The sequence below is a fragment of the Ictalurus furcatus genome, chromosome 8 (genome assembly GCF_023375685.1).
Source record: "Ictalurus furcatus strain D&B chromosome 8, Billie_1.0, whole genome shotgun sequence".
Classification (NCBI taxonomy): domain Eukaryota; kingdom Metazoa; phylum Chordata; class Actinopteri; order Siluriformes; family Ictaluridae; genus Ictalurus; species Ictalurus furcatus.
Window position 1 is genome coordinate 26,287,425 of NC_071262.1, and position 16,095 is coordinate 26,303,519.

The following is a 16,095-nucleotide window of genomic DNA, read 5'->3' on the forward strand; positions in this document are numbered from 1 at the left end:
GCTCGGTAAAACAGCCCGAGGTTGTTTTTGTCTGAAGAATCTTATTAGCCTATGGTAATTTCAAACATGCATTAGCTTAATGCTGGATAACAATCGATCATATTAGCATTAAGGATTATAGGGAATTCAAAATTTCCATTTTGCTTATGAAAGTATGTAATGCATGTTCCTAAGCTTCAGAGGCAAACTCCGTTGTGTGTGGTGACACTGGAGACCTGATCTTCGCTTGGGTACTTTCCAAGCACAAATCACTTTTGTTGAAATTAGAGTCCCTCTTGTTTCTCTAGCTTTGACGTTCATGAATATTCACAGCATGCAAATATTGACTTTTCTCGCTGTGTTGGAAGCCTGTCTCGGAGTCCGATTACAGGTTTAGCTATTCAACGAACAGGACGCAACACACTCCGGACTTTTAGCTGTCTTGCTTTTGAGGCTTTGCTGTCAAATATAATTGGTGCTTACAGTATACACCAAGTTATCTTATAGATACGGGCTTACTGTACATAATAAACTAGCAACTCACTGTACAGTGTACAGCATATAAACTATACATGTAGATATAATTCTATGATTATTGTGCCAATTAGTCTATTAGAAATGAGAAAATTGGGGTTTTCCGGATCATTTTTCAACACTGAATCTAAGAAAACATGCATTCAATCATTAAATGAGTGTATTAACCCCGACAACCAAAGTGTCTAATAATAATAATTTACTTTCAATCTATAATTTAGGTAGAAGTGTTGCACTTTCTTCAGTCAATATCACAATATCATTGAAAATAAAGAAAAAAAAAGAATGAAGGACTTTGTTTTCTTCTTCTCGTGATCTTCAGGAAATTTGGACGATTCAAATTCCTGTTCAAAAACACGTGACTTGTGGAATGTCATGGGGGCGGGGAGGGGGGTGGGGTTTCTTTGGAAACCGGGTTGAGTGAATATTGTGACTATAATGTCTATTTTTCATCATCTATAATGGATGAGTCATGGAAAAGGATGGGTTTTTTTTTTTAAGCCTGAGATGTTAAATGGATTCATACATCCTTGAAGAAATAATACTTTTTGAAGTGAGAAATATATTTCAAGTTAAAGTGTAGTTAGAGTGGTCTGGGACAAGTAAGAATGCTGTTTTATTAAAGTTGTCAAATTATTCATCTGAAACATGCACATTGGTTGTTTTTTCCTTTACATTTGACACACACGTGGTATCTATCTCTCTCTCTCTCTCTCTCTCTCTCTCTCTCTCTCTCTCTCTCTCTCTGTCTCAGATGTGTCCCTGATGTACTGAGCTCTCCTATTTCCATACAGTCTCATTGCTCAGATTAGCATCTCTGCCCGGGTGCTTTCACACCAATTCACACTTTTATAGTTCGATAGGTATCATGTGACGTTCCAACAGGCGTGGAAGAAATACAGGGGAATTTCCCAGCATTCAGTAGAACTGACGAACTGAAGAAGGCTGTTAGATGAGTGGTGAGATTTTATAATGTTCTAGCTCCAAAGCAAGGTTCTCAAAGAGGGGTTCAGTAACCCATAGGGTTCCTTGAAGCATGACTAGGGTGTCCACAGTGGTTTAAATTTAGTTGCTTTGGTGGAAATTTCTACCTGCCATTCTCAAAGTTACTATGCCTTTAACTAATGTCAATTGGAATCTAAAAATACTGTATTGTTCCAATAAACAGATCAAATGTTATTCTACATATTTGAATATTGTGCATAATATTTCAATTATTAAATATTTCTACATAATATATATATATATTCAGTATTTTAATTGGATTATGTTGGTGAAATAGACACTTTGCTGAGGGGGGTATATTTATTTATTTATTTATTTATTTTATTTTTTAGCAGTTAAAGAGGTCCCATTTTTAGAACCTCCGTTTTACATTCTAACCCAAGTTAAATGGCCTTGACTTACTGCTATTAGAAAGAAACCAAAGTTTGGGTGTTATCAATGTTAGCCAACTGCTACTTCTTCCCAAAGGATTGGTCCATTTGAGACTGGTCCTGCCTCTCTCTCTTTCTATTGACAGCATAAAATGGGCTCAAACGGAACTTGCTTACAGATGGTGAAATTATAAATTAAGTTGTCATGGGATGTACTGTCAGTGCCAAAACGTTGGGGAGCCATCGACAAATAATCCGCGGTGGAGAAAATAACTGCGTCCTCTGCTCATCGCTCATCATGCATGCTGCTGCTCTCTGTTATTAAACTTGTACTGAAATCCCAAAGAGCGATCACATTTATAAGATTGATCTGCTATTTACAGCTATATGTCTATAGCATTGAATTATTTAACCATCTATTGGTACAAAGGGGACAGCTCTGAGGACAGATTTATGCTACATAGTGCAATAATGAATTTCAAAGACCAAGAAAAATATCGTATAGAATAGTCACATTATTATTATTATCATTTTTTTTTTTTTGGGGTTGAATACCGTACATTATTTCTTCGCAGTTTCTGAATGCCCTTGAATCCTAAAATGGTGTTAATGTTCAATTATTTATAGAGTTCTCCGTGCTTAATTTTTCACCCATTTATATTAGGATATATTTAAATATATCAGAGAATGAGCCCCTTGAAATGTGATTTCGCTGTCACTCCTGAGATGCTGCATTTCTATTCGCACTGCAGTGCCTGTTGATGTGCCAGGCACTTCATCTCTGATTCCAATTACAGAGCATTCTGGGATATTCTTGTGTATGCTTGTCTATTGCATGCTTTCTATTCACAATTCTGACATCCAATTTCATTTCGCCTATTTGCTGTCGAGGCTCATCCATCCACGTCTATTGTTTCAGATGACCATATATATATATACAGTATATATATATATATATATATATATATATATATATATATATATATAAAATATATAATATCTAATACATTGCTGGTCTACTACTACTACTACTACTACTCAGACAGCCAGTGGAGTCATCCTTCACAGGGTTTGTAATAGGGTTTGTCCTTACAGTGCCACAAGTAAAGATCTGACCTGAATCCTGCTTTATACAGTAAAAAACAACAACATCAAAAAAAAACACCCTAAAAAAACACAACAAAGTGCATTTTCAATATAGACCTTTTACATATCACTTATCTAATGTCCTTCATAGAAACCATGAAATGCTTCCTTGTGGCCAGCATCAGCTGCTCCTCGAACCGTTTGAAATCCCTGACTGGTGCATGAGTCTATAACCATTTTCTAATTATAATTGTCATTAAAATGATTTGTAAAGTGTTAGATTTGACACTTCATTGCAGGCCTATTTTTCTCTTTCGACTGTGCAAACACTGAAAGTGAATTTATCCCACTGGCACCCCGATTTAATATAGTTAACTGATGTTAACTATGTACTTATTTAAAGTCAAACAAACATTGATAGATTTTATTTTACACTAATGAAAACTACGAGCTAAAACATTACTAATGTGAGGTGGGGGGAGAGGGCGTGGCTTCTAGAGGCTCTGTTAATTTCAGAGAGTTTAGTATACCAATTATCGTCAATTGTCAGTTATTACGGACCCATATATTATCTGCTGCTGTAATTTGGGAAGAAAGACTTTTTGTAGGATATCTCGTCACAGTGTGCAGAGTTTCTACGTGAAACGCAGGCAGGTTGGCACGTCTGCTGTTATCCTGTGAGAAATATTACAAATGTCTGTATTACAAATGTCACTCCAATTAATTCAGTTCAATTGTATTTGTATAGCGCTTTTTACAATGGATATAGTCTCAAAGCAGCTTTACAGAAACATATAAACAGAGCATACAGATTTTAAATGTGTGAATTTATCCATAATGAGCGCGATGGTGGCGAGGGAAAAAACTCCCTAAGATGTTATGAGGAAGAAACCTTGAGAGGAACCAGACTCAGAAGGGAACCCGTCCTCATCTGGGTCACAACGGATAGTGTGAAAGTAACAGAAAGTTCATTATGGTTTTAACATGAAGTCTGTTTTATTGAACTGAACAATTCTAATTGTTATCATTAAAATACTCTATTATGTCATCCATTCATTTATGAGGTCATGCACTAATTTGTCTGGTTATACAACAGCAAATGCTAAATGACAAAGATTAGAAGTATTCAAGAGAGTGCAAAGGTTTGCATGCTTCTTGAATAAAAATCGACGAAATTGTACTTCAATTAATTAAATTTTTTTTTTTTTTTTACAGTCTAAACCAAACACAGAAATTACCAATTGAATGAACCCATTAAGGAATCTACAGTAATGACCCATAACTAAGCCTTATGCAAGACAGATGGATTTTTATCTAGTGATAATGCCATAATTTGATAATCTTTTCATTCATCCATCTATTCATTACTTGTGATAATGAAGGCACACTAAATGTCTTGGTATAAAAGATACATTTTATGTTCTCTTAATAATAACACAAGCAATAGCTGTTCATAATTAATACAGACTTTTGCTTTTTTTGTGATGTAGAGGCGATGTCACGTTTCAAAGGTAGATACGGAAGCAAGCGCAGATCTTCAAACAAACAGACAAAAAACAAAGACACAATAACACGAGACAAAATAGTGCGGCAAAACTAAACATCAACTCATGGGCAAAAGCACGGATAGACGATACGTAAGACGAAGAAGCGGTGCAAACGGTGGCTATATATATATATATGAGTGCTCGTTAAACCAAAAACGTGATACAGGTGCAGGTGGTCATGTGACAATGATGTAATATAGTGCAGTGGCTGCTGGGAAATGAAGTCCAGTGTTCCCTCCTTGATATATGACAGGTAATACTATATATATATATATATATATATATATATATATATATATATATACTGGATAGATACTTAACTATAGGGTCATATGATTGATAGCTAATAGTAAAGTTATTTAGTCATTGAATAAAATGATGTATGCAAAAAACCTGTTACTCAGAATATGGATGGTTTTGGGACATCTTTATGGTACCTTGTATGGAGGGGTAAAAAAAACAATAAAGGTCAATTTTGTAAGCAAAAGGTAAAGATTCCGCAAGTCCATCAAGCATATTTTACTTCTTATAAATAAATAAATAAATACTTTAATAGTATGAGTGTTTTTCTGAACGTTTCCACACTGACTAACAGCACAACTGCCACCATTTGATTTTTTAAGCATACTGTTGAGGTATCTGCTCTTATATCACTACATTTCATTTTTGATTGTATCTTGGAGACCCTGGACGCACCTTTCTCTCAACAGTTAATTGAAAATAACCAGCGTCTGCGAGATACGATACAAATGCAGTACGTCTTAGCTCGCTACAGGGTGCCATCACTTTTCAAGCTTGAGTGAGAGGGATAAATCACCCAGGGGAAAATGACCACCATCTGGCAGACAACGACCCTGTCCTCAAAACTCCTCATCCTCATCGTTCTGCATGCTGACGCTGTCACTTATTATACCCCCTGCAGAGTTCTAGACAAGTTTTATACAGAGTTATCCAGTACATATGCTGTATGGTGTCTCATTTTCATACAGAGATCCATAAAAACACTAAAATAAAAATAACACACTTGTCTTTTAGATGAAGCAGGGGCATAGTGGATTGCATTGCTTCAGTCTACATTAGTGTCCAGGAATTGAAATTAGAAGTACATCTAAAAGCGTGCTGGATAAGGAAAATAATCAACAATGTGAAACTAAGTTACTATTACCCCGCTTCTCTTGTCCTGACGTGTTTTATTCCTATTATAATACAGAAAATTGCCAGCGATTGGAGATTATTTACTAAAGAACAACACAGCATGCTTTTTATCCATTTATAGTTACATTCAATGTTCTAAAACGTCTGTGAACAATGTAGTTCATGTTATCACGTATAGCAGCTATAAACAGTTGTTCTATCACCAACATTTCTTTCTTTTCTCTCGCTAATAAGAGCTACCGTGTTACCAAGAAACTGGAAAGCGGAACATTTCGTGTGGAGAATTTTTTATTTTTTTTTTAACACAGCTAGACGACTGGAGACTCCTTACAGAAAGTTTCACCGTCTGTTAAATACCAACACATTTTTATTATTAGTCTTAAATGATGTGGATTGCGTGTTAATATGATACCTGCTATTTGAATTTGAGCACAGCCAGCACTATTGTCGAAACTCGTCCTATAGAAAATGATTCAGCGCCCTTCTGAGCAATCAGGACGGATAAAGGGTGATTGATAATTGCAGAACGAACATAACATATGAATCGGTTGCTCCTTCTCGGGGTGCTAATTGATATGGGGTGCAGTGAGACAGATTCATTAAAGCATTAAATGAAGTCATAACACAGGGCCTGAGAAATGCGAGCGTACCGAAAGGTCAACGAAAGAAGAAGGAGTGCATTAAACCGAGGCATTAGTGACAGGTGAGCCCTCCCTTTATGATAATGCCTCCTCTCTGATTACGGCTTTGACCTTCTGCAGTTCTGCCGTGAGCCGAGGTCTTCATTACGCTCTGATTAGCTGCTGCCAGAGTCACTCACGGAGCTTATAACTTCAGACTGAACCCGGGTCAGAATAACGACAGGCTTTACAGTGTATACCGGTCTATCGGAACGGCGGAGAAGGAGATGCATTTATCTCGCCTCAGGAAACCTCTTGGCTTTCCCTCCGGCCGTTTGGCGTCACTTGACAGGCACCGGGCCATCTCCATTACTGATGAGCTCTGGGCCAAGGCCAGTGTGTGATTTACAGCAAGAGCTACAGCATGCCTATTTGTTAACATGGCCATTAATGTAACTCTGTGTGTGCAAGACCATTTCTCTGTTCAGGGTGGAGAACTTGGCTGTATGGATTACTGAAAATAAACACAATTTAAAGCAATAAACAACGGGCAAATGTGGGGCGAAACTAAATTTACAATACTGTTTGGATTTGTGAGAACATCAGGCGGGTGATAATTTAAAAAGAACACACACACACACACACCGTTTACAATTAATTTACTTTATACCACAGTGCTCAGAAGGTGTTGATTAATTTCCTATAACAGTGGCTCGGACAGTAGTCTCGAGGGTTTATATCAATGCCCTTGTTTTAAATATGTTTTCATTTCTATAGCAGCGACTTACACAGGAACTTGTATAGCAGACTCTATGTAGTATAAGGAAGAACACACAACAAAATCATATACAGTACGCTGTTACGGTGTGGTACATTATTATTTTTGCATAACAGCAGGCTCTGAAGTGTGTTATTCCACTAATAGCACAGCGATTTGCCAACAATTAATGTTTAATTTATTAATGAACGACAAGTCATGCTTTGTATACTGTATATCATGCTTTATAGATAGATTTAATGTTAATGGATTATTATTATTTGAATTGTTCAATGGTGGATGTGCAACAATGTGCAATGGACACGGATGTGGATGTGCAATGGTATCATATAGTCAAAAATAACTATACTGTCCAATTACTGCATTTTCCAGACAATAAGTTGCAGAGATTTATTTATTTATTTATTTATTTATTTATTTATTGGCCACATAGACACAATGTAAAAGTTATGTCTTCCAGAAAGGAATTAGAGTTGTGAAAAGTTTTTTTTTTTTTTTTGGTTTTGTTTTTGTCATGTTGAAGTTAAAGCCTCCTCTTTTTTTTTTTTTTTTTTTCCCCAGTTGCATAAGAAAATAGTAGTTTTGTATTTTTGCCTATTAAAAAAAAATTGGAGATAAATGAATTGTTGCCATATGGCAACACAATGCAGCAAAGGGTTTAAAGAAAGTATAAAAGTGTGAAATTCCAGATCCGTCATTGGCAGCGCTTACCCAACATGCTGCCTCTTCTAAATTCGATCACCTGTTACTCATTTCCAAAGCTCGTCAAATACTGTCAAAAAGATCACACAAAAGTGTGTGTATTTATGTATATTTATTTAGTCTCCCTTCCTTCCTTCCTTAGATTCTCGGCTTTCCTGTTATATTGCTTTGTGTTTGCATTGTTAGCCTGTAGTATTCGGTGTCCATGTTTACCGTGTTTACACTCTTAGCCTTAGATTAGCTTGCTTTACATCATTAGTAAGAGCACAGCCCCTTATTTCAGCTCACCATATCTTGTTTTGTTATTAGCATTAGCCTAAATTAGCCCAGTGCTCCCACTGGTTAATGCTTGGCTAATTCTTTGTAAGTGCCTCACTCACCACAGCATTAACTTAACCCTTGTGTTTAAATGATCAAAGCTGCTTGTGTGTTCATTGCTAATGGTGTGTTTGTACTATATATAACACATCAAAAGACACGGTGTGCTCCTGTTTTTGCTCGGTGTCAGGTGTGCTATTGTCTGAGTCAATCAGTACGTGTGAAGTGCTGTTAGGCTTTTCATCTAATCATTTTTCCCACCTCTTCCTTTTTATGTTTTTGGGAGAGACTAGGATGAGGAGCACACCAAGGACGCGGTGTAGACTCAGATGATGCCTGAGGCTTAATGCGTGCTAGCATGATAAATTTGAAAAGACATCTTTTCTGAGTTTTAGACCACCAATGCGTCATTTTTTTTTTTTTGACTGTGGACCAATCTGAAGACATATATTTAAAGAATTTTTTTTTTTTTTTCTAAATACACTGTAATATGACTGTCATGTGATCTTGACTATTCCAAGATGGTTGATGCTGCTGTCTGTGTTAAGGATTTTAATATTATGTTTTGGTAACTTTTTATAAAGTATTGTAGCAAATCCATTTTTCACAACAACTGGGAACTCAGAATTTTCTAACTTGGGACTTCCTACTTTCCCACATTAATGTGTTCATTCAAACTCAGCGGTCTGAAATCGAAAATAAAAGGCATCCTTCTGTCTTCCATCACTGTCTACAAAAACTGGAATAAATAAATTATTAGTTAGCATTTAACTTATTTCTAAACTGGATGTGATAATTCAATGTTAATGGCACCAAAGATTACATGGAAAAAAAAACAGTTTAATAATAAAAAAAAAAAACTTGCAGAAAGCGAATAAACAATTCAATGATGAAAGCATCACCCAGTTTTAGTGATTTAAAATATAAGCAGAAACTCGAAATACTACTTGGAAATCTTAAACCACACTGTTGCTTCTTGTGCTTCACACAAGTTTCTCTCGACAAACTCCAACTTTCCGAGTAGGAATTATGAGGAAAAATGAATCTTTTTCGACTGGGAAGTCGAAAATTTCCCACTTCCCACTTAGTCATGAACACAGCATTACATGCTTTTGGTTTTCCTGTCTCCGCCCCGTCTCCGCTAATTGGTTTGCTTCCTTATTGTATTTACCTGTTCAGTGTTTATAGCTTTCCTGCTCCTGTGTCAAGTTGCAAAGTCTAGTAATTGTTAACACAGGTATTCTCAGGTTCCTTGTTTCCTGGTTGTACTTCCTGCTTTTCAATTGTGAAATTACTATATCACAATGAAAGGACTATAATTACTAGATTCACTCTAATAAACGGGATGCTGAGTTTACGCGCCTGCGTCCTGTCTCAACTATCTATCCATCCATCCATCTTCTACAGCGCTTTATCCTTCTCAGGGTCACGGGGAAACCTGGAGCCTATCCCAGGGAGCATCGGGCACAAGGCGGGGTACACCCTGGACAGTACCAATCCATCGCAGGGCACAATCTCATACACACTCACACACCCATTACAGACACTTTGGACATGCCAATCAGCCTACCATGCATGACTTTGGACTGGGGGAGGAAACCGGAGTACCCGGAGCATGGGGAGAACGGGGGTGGGAATCGAACCCCCGACCCTGAGGCAAACGTGCTAACCACTAAACCACCGTGCGCCCCTGTCTCAACTAACCACACATTATAAGTATACACGCTACAGTGTGCAAGAACGTTCTAGTTCCCAAAGCAAACAAAATGGTCGACGGTTATAGGCGGATCAAATATTAAATGTGTATGCCCATGATGTTTTCTTTTCATTCGTTTTTTTTTTTTTTTTTAAGGTAGGTGTGTTCAAATCCCAGCACCGCCAAGCTGCTCAGTTATCTCAGTTACTGTACCCTGTCTCGATTCGAAGTCTCTTTGGATAAAAGCATCAGCCAAATGTGCAAAATATTACTGTGAAATGAACAGGATGTATCAAGCGTTAAAAACCAGCATTCTGAGAATGACCCTTATTTATTGAGGACTTGCTCAACATAGCAACACTCATCACTAAACAAACCTCCAGAACGTATTAATTACCACACTGTCCTTCATGAAGCTTCATCTTACTGTCTTGGGTCTCCAGAGATATGAAAGCTATGATGGGGGACAAATTATTCCAGCAATACAGTACGTGTGTCCTCTCTCAGAGTTGATTTATTAATAAATACAGCAAGGACGTGCATGGAAAGAAAATACCATGTCTGATATTTCTGTACGTCTGTTAGCGATATATTAACACTGGTGATGGATTCTCCCTCGTCCCTTCTTGTCGTCACTGTGGCTTCACACTGTCTTAATCTGGTCAGTGTGTGTGTGTGTGTGTGTGTGTGTGTGTGTGTGCTATTTCTGGTGTCTACAGGTACAACATTTTATTGATACAATCTAACACAGTTGAGGCATGGGGTGGACAACACAGTGCTGCCATTTGACATTTGTGTCCTCTGTAATAAGAACATTTTCAAAGCCATGCTTAACATTTCATGCTCAAGACAAATTGGAGTGTATGTGTGAGCAACACAGGGATAAAGAGAAAGAGAGAGAGAGAGAGAGAGAGAGAGAGAGTGTGAGAGGAGACTTACATACCCTTAATCTGCAAACTCTCCGGGATCCCATCCTGCTGGAACAAGAACAGAGAGAGACAGAAAGTCATAAAGACGTCACATAGCGTAGTGCTTACCAGACAGCTTGTCGTTGGATCTCTAACAAGTCACAACCACGCAATCGACACCTCAATGTGTCACATGCTTTACACACCTCAGGGACGTAAGCCTGCTGAGACATGTCCTCCTGCACTGTCTTGTTGTTCAAAAAAAAAAATAAAATGAATGCCCGCAGCAACAATCATGTTCTCAGAGACGTGTGTTTATTGGTTCCGCATCAATGTTTGCTTTTTTCTCCAGGGGTAATAATTTCACATTTATGGCACATGCAGTGAGATTAAACTTGGCCTATAAATATTTCCTGTCCTCTTAGTTTGCCATCTCATCATATGAACACTTCTTGACATTTGCAAACACTATACAGCGCCTTTACAGAATTATTGGCACCTGTCAAGAAAATAAAGCAGAACGCTGTGTGTGTCGACGGGAAAGCCTCAACCGCCAACGAGTCTATTCGTCCTTGTTAATAATTTGTATGTTCAAATATACTTCAAACAGGAAGGAAGCCATGGAAGCAAAACTGTACTTGACATTGCCGTGACCTTGATCCCGTTTCAATCAATTCCGAAATCGAATTGGCTCATCTGCTGGTTACACTGATTATTCCATATAAATCCTACAAATATTCCTGACGTATCAAGCTATTTTTACGCAGAGGTTAGTACCGAGCAAAAGTAGTCCAAGAAGGGACAACTGGTTAACCGGTGACAGGGTTATGGGCACCCGATTCTTAAAGATGCCCGTCTGGTCCGATAGCACCAGATACCACAGCACACCTTTAGAGGACTTGTCGAGTCCATGTTGTTTTGGTGGTACAAGGAGGACCTACACGATATTCGGCAGGTGGTTTTAATGTTATGGCTGATTGGTGCATCTAAATCTAGTTGTTAGAACAAAGATAAGTAGTTTATCCGAGTGCAAAATTTAATCTTTTTTTTTATATATATATATATATATATATATGTAATGGTTATATTTTATGCATCCATTTTAGCTCGTTATCTGGCCTATTCGGCAGATTTACAGCCAGTACTGCATCACTCTCTGATATCCATACAGCATGTTTGACAAGACAACCTCTGAGATTAAAATCCATTTCTAAAGGTTAACAGACGCCTCTATAAGTCCTTTCACAATCACCGTGGGAGACAAAAAGGCAAATGTTACATGCCAATTTAATACACGGCCATTTCAAATAGCAGCACTGTCAATTTTATTGCTGTGAGGAAATCTTTGTCTCTTTCAGTATTTCATGTACACTAACCACTGCTGGATGGTCTGAGAATTAGAAGAAGCCGAATTATTGTGGATGGTATTCTCTATTAAAGCCTGGAAGCTGCCAACCATGAATAGACATGACGGTGGCATGAATATTTGATTCTCTCCTACTCTGCGAAGATTCATTTTTTTCCCCCGGATGTAGTGTTCCGGACGTGTGAGGAGGATTCATATTTTTTTGATTCCCTCTTTTTCTTTGCTCCTTGTAGGGGAGCATAATAGAGTCGATGCATAATGCAGGGAGCCTAGAGCTGTTAATAAAGTATTCCTACAAAGTGGAAAAAAGAGAGAGCGATCCATCATGTTGAGTAGACAGGAAGTTGGAGTGTACGAATATGCATGCGTGTGTGTGTGTGTGTGTGTGTCATATGAAGGATAAAAAAGGTCAGAAGTGGCTGATTTGGTTGAAAAGAAAATCCTTTTATTCTATAGATACTGTAGATTATTTAATTGCGTATGATGTAAGGCTTAGAACTTGGATCGGGTTTGTCGTGGAGCGTTTTCCCAGTGGTCAGTGTGACTTAAAATGGCCACCTAGACATAGATATACACGTCTTAAACTTTATCTCTCCTACCAGTTCTCTCTCTTTCTTTCTCTCTCTCTCTTGTTCAACTTTGCAGTGTTCGAGGTGGCAGTTTATGAGGCACAGCTTGAACGCTTCCTTGCTCTTCTCTTTCCCTCTATCTCCACCTGTCTTTTCACTGTCATCAATGATAAGACATCATTGGCTTTAAAAAATAAATAAATAAATAAATAAAAAATTAAAAATAACAACTTGTCACATAAGAAGCAGCACGTTAATTACTCTCCATAGGCGGTGGTTTGACATTCGGTTATCTCAAAGGATGTATTCGAACCCAGGCTGATTTTCCTGCCTGTACATTCATCCCAGTTCTTTTGTGATGTTCTTTAAAAAAAAAAATGCTGTCTGTCCATCTGTCAAAAGAAAGCGATTAACTTTCACGAATTCATTTGCAGATATGAATAAATGCAATTTCTTCCGCTAAAGACACCTGCTAAGCCCAAATCCTCTCCCTAAACCCACACTGCCCTCCCTGTCATTCTCTGCTCGTGTTAAATTTAACATTCAGTTTTTTTTATCTGAAAGCTAGTCTATTACGTAAAATATTACTTCCATGCTAATGGAGATAGAGATCTAAAACAAAACTATGGAATGTCTGATCATTTTTTTTTTTTGCAAATGAATGTAGAAGTAATACCCTAAAATAAAGGGTTGCCATTTAAAATAAAGTATGAACTCGAACCTTTTAGGAAGATGGAACCATTTACCAGCAACAACAACAACAAAAAAAATCCCTGATGTGCATTAATGCCCGTTTTGTTGTTTTGAGTGCTCACGGTCACAGAGGATACAAATAACCGTGCCTCACCAAGCAAACATTTAAAAAAAAAACAACAAAAAAACAAACCTCTGCAATTTCATCTGTAATTGCTGATTGTTGTCATGACAACAGACCTGAATCACAAGCATGACAACGTTACAAAAATGTATATATTGATATATAATATTGATATACGGAATTTTACTCAATCCAGCGTTTGATATATTGAGCTTATACATGCAGACGAGAACAGCTGAGAGCAAACAGAGACAGGTCTTTTTTTTTTTTTTTAGCTTAAAGTACAAGTAGTTTGTTATTTATTTCCCCTGACCTTTCGATATTTTTTTTTTATGAATATATTAAGTTTTTATTTTTCTATTTCCGAGACGGATTTATGAAGTTATGACCTTCTTGTATATGTGTACGTGGGTGTTACTGCTATATTCCACTACTGTTTATAGTCAGGGTATGGGTTGAGGTATGAATTCATGTGCTGGCATTTATTTATTAAGTCCAGGTTTACAAAATTCATTAACATTATGCAAAGCTCAAAATCAGGAAACAGCCCTTGGCCAAGATTCAGGCAGGTTAAAATGTCAGGTGGATGGTAATGTCAGGTAGAAAAACAAACATTTGGCAAGAACTATGGCAGGAGTTAGCAAAGACGTGTAAAACAAACATATCTTTCTTTTGCATGTTCTCCTTCAGAGGACGTGAGGAAACGTAATGAGAACAAAATATTTGCCAAAGACATATTTGATAAACATTGTTTCATATAGGACTATAGGTCTGCAGTCCAGTCTCAAGCCATTTTCTGTACTGAAATGGATTTGTCTCAGACTTTTCAGCATCAGTACTCGATACTGGGCTTCGGTAATTCCTTCTTCTAGACCTAAACCTAGCTTAATCATTGGCACAATGCACAAATGAAGCTGAAGTAGACAGCCTCAAAAGTATTTGATGGGTTGAGGTCTTCAGCTTGACTCATTTGAACTTGACTTGATATTGACCCCTTAAGACTTGGTTTTGACTCAATCTCATCTAGTCCTGGTCTTGGACATGTCTGACGATGTGACAATGGCATTCTTGACTACAGCGCTAGTGCCAAAAAAAGCAATCCTTTTGAAAAAGAAGAAGCAATCAACATCTATATTTATGACGTTAAGAATGAGAATATAAAATAATGCTAGTTTTGCTAACCTGCTATAGAATTAGTATTTATACACACATCTATTAGCAATTAATTACTGCCCCCCCCCCCCAGTGGAATGCTGTACTCCATTATTTATTTGATCATGTTTATTTCTTTTAGTTTCATTCAACCAATTGGCAAAGCCGAGTCAACATTGATCTGTGAACCCAAATTAAACCCTTGCCAATAATTAATTAGCTGACAAGCCTAATTTGGCTTCCTGAAACAAGACTCTCAGGGAGAAATTGATGAAGTTCCACCTGCAGGAAACCGGCAGAACCTTGCCCTGTTTTTGTTAAATCTCTCTAAGTCTGAAACAGAGGTTTTGTTCCCTCAAGGAGACATAAACAGGCTTAGTTTCATCGGCTCAGCTGTGACAAAGAGAACGCCTCTTTGCCCCGAGCCCGCGGCCTGCCTTAGTGCCTCCACCAGAGTTTAATTGATCCATTATATAATGTGAGGTTCCCCTCTGTGAGAGGAACATGGGAAACAGGAAGAGCTCGTTAGGAAAACAAAAGGCCTGTCTCGACACCTTGATTGTGTGTGATTGAGTGCACACACAATATCAACCCCCCTGCTGTTGGAGTCAGTCAATAAATGTGCAATTACGCAACGACACTGGGTGGCACCATGTTGATTGCGGATAGAAGGTTCGAGCTTACTGCCTACGACTCAACCCTGTACACTTTGTTACATCTAACACTGATCTAGTATGTGGTAATATGTGTTTGGTGTCAAATCCACTGAAAAGGGCTGCGCTATACAGCCTAGCTTCCCCAGAAGCATAGAAATCAAAAGCTTGCTCGAAGTGCTGTTGACTTGCTCAGTAATTAGCTTCATATTCGCTGAGGCAGTGCTCTCATATTGTTAAGAGAGGCCTAATAGAACAGGAAAGATCGATACCTTGTGTCGGAATCTAACAAGCGGTCGATAGTCCAGAGGAGTGAGTGTATCCATGCTGGGCCGAGCGTCTGCAGTGAGGACGCTGCTGAAGAGCAGGATGGCCATCCAGTAACTTCCGGAGCCTCTCATTGGCTCTTTCCTGTGGAAAAATAAATGCAAAGAAATCAAAACAATGGCAGATTTGGGGTCTCTAATGCACTCTGAGTTCAATCGCTGTTTAGTTTGGGATGGTACATCAGGATTGAGGTGATTAGAGCAGACAATAGGAACTGCCAATCTGCAGCGGCTTTAAACTAATGCTGTCAGTATAAAACCCACATGCAAGATTTAATCTATCTCAAATTAATTGAGGAAACAGAAGCCTTGTAAAAGAAAGAAAGATTAAAAGGAAGTGAAAAGGGTGATACATAACCCAGTCTCAGAAGAAACATCTGCAACGTCTTCTATCCCTTTACTACATGGTGTTGCCATATGGCAACAATTAATTTCATCTGATAACATCTCCAAATTTTGGATAGGCATTCATACAAAACTACTTTTTTCCTATGTAACTGGACAAATGGACGC

At 37.9% G+C, this 16,095-nt stretch overlaps 1 protein-coding gene across 1 annotated transcript in view; it reads right to left on the minus strand.

Annotated features, from left to right (window-relative positions):
* Positions 1-15,657, minus strand: part of fstl5 (follistatin-like 5) — a 145,408-nt gene extending 129,751 nt beyond the window's left edge. The window contains exons 1-2 of the mRNA XM_053631786.1: positions 15,529-15,657; positions 10,735-10,765 (exon numbers count right to left, since the gene is read on the minus strand). Coding sequence (XP_053487761.1) covers positions 10,735-10,765; positions 15,529-15,657 — 160 coding nt within the window. The remainder of the gene's footprint in view (positions 1-10,734; positions 10,766-15,528) is intronic.
* Positions 15,658-16,095: the final 438 nt, after the last annotated feature.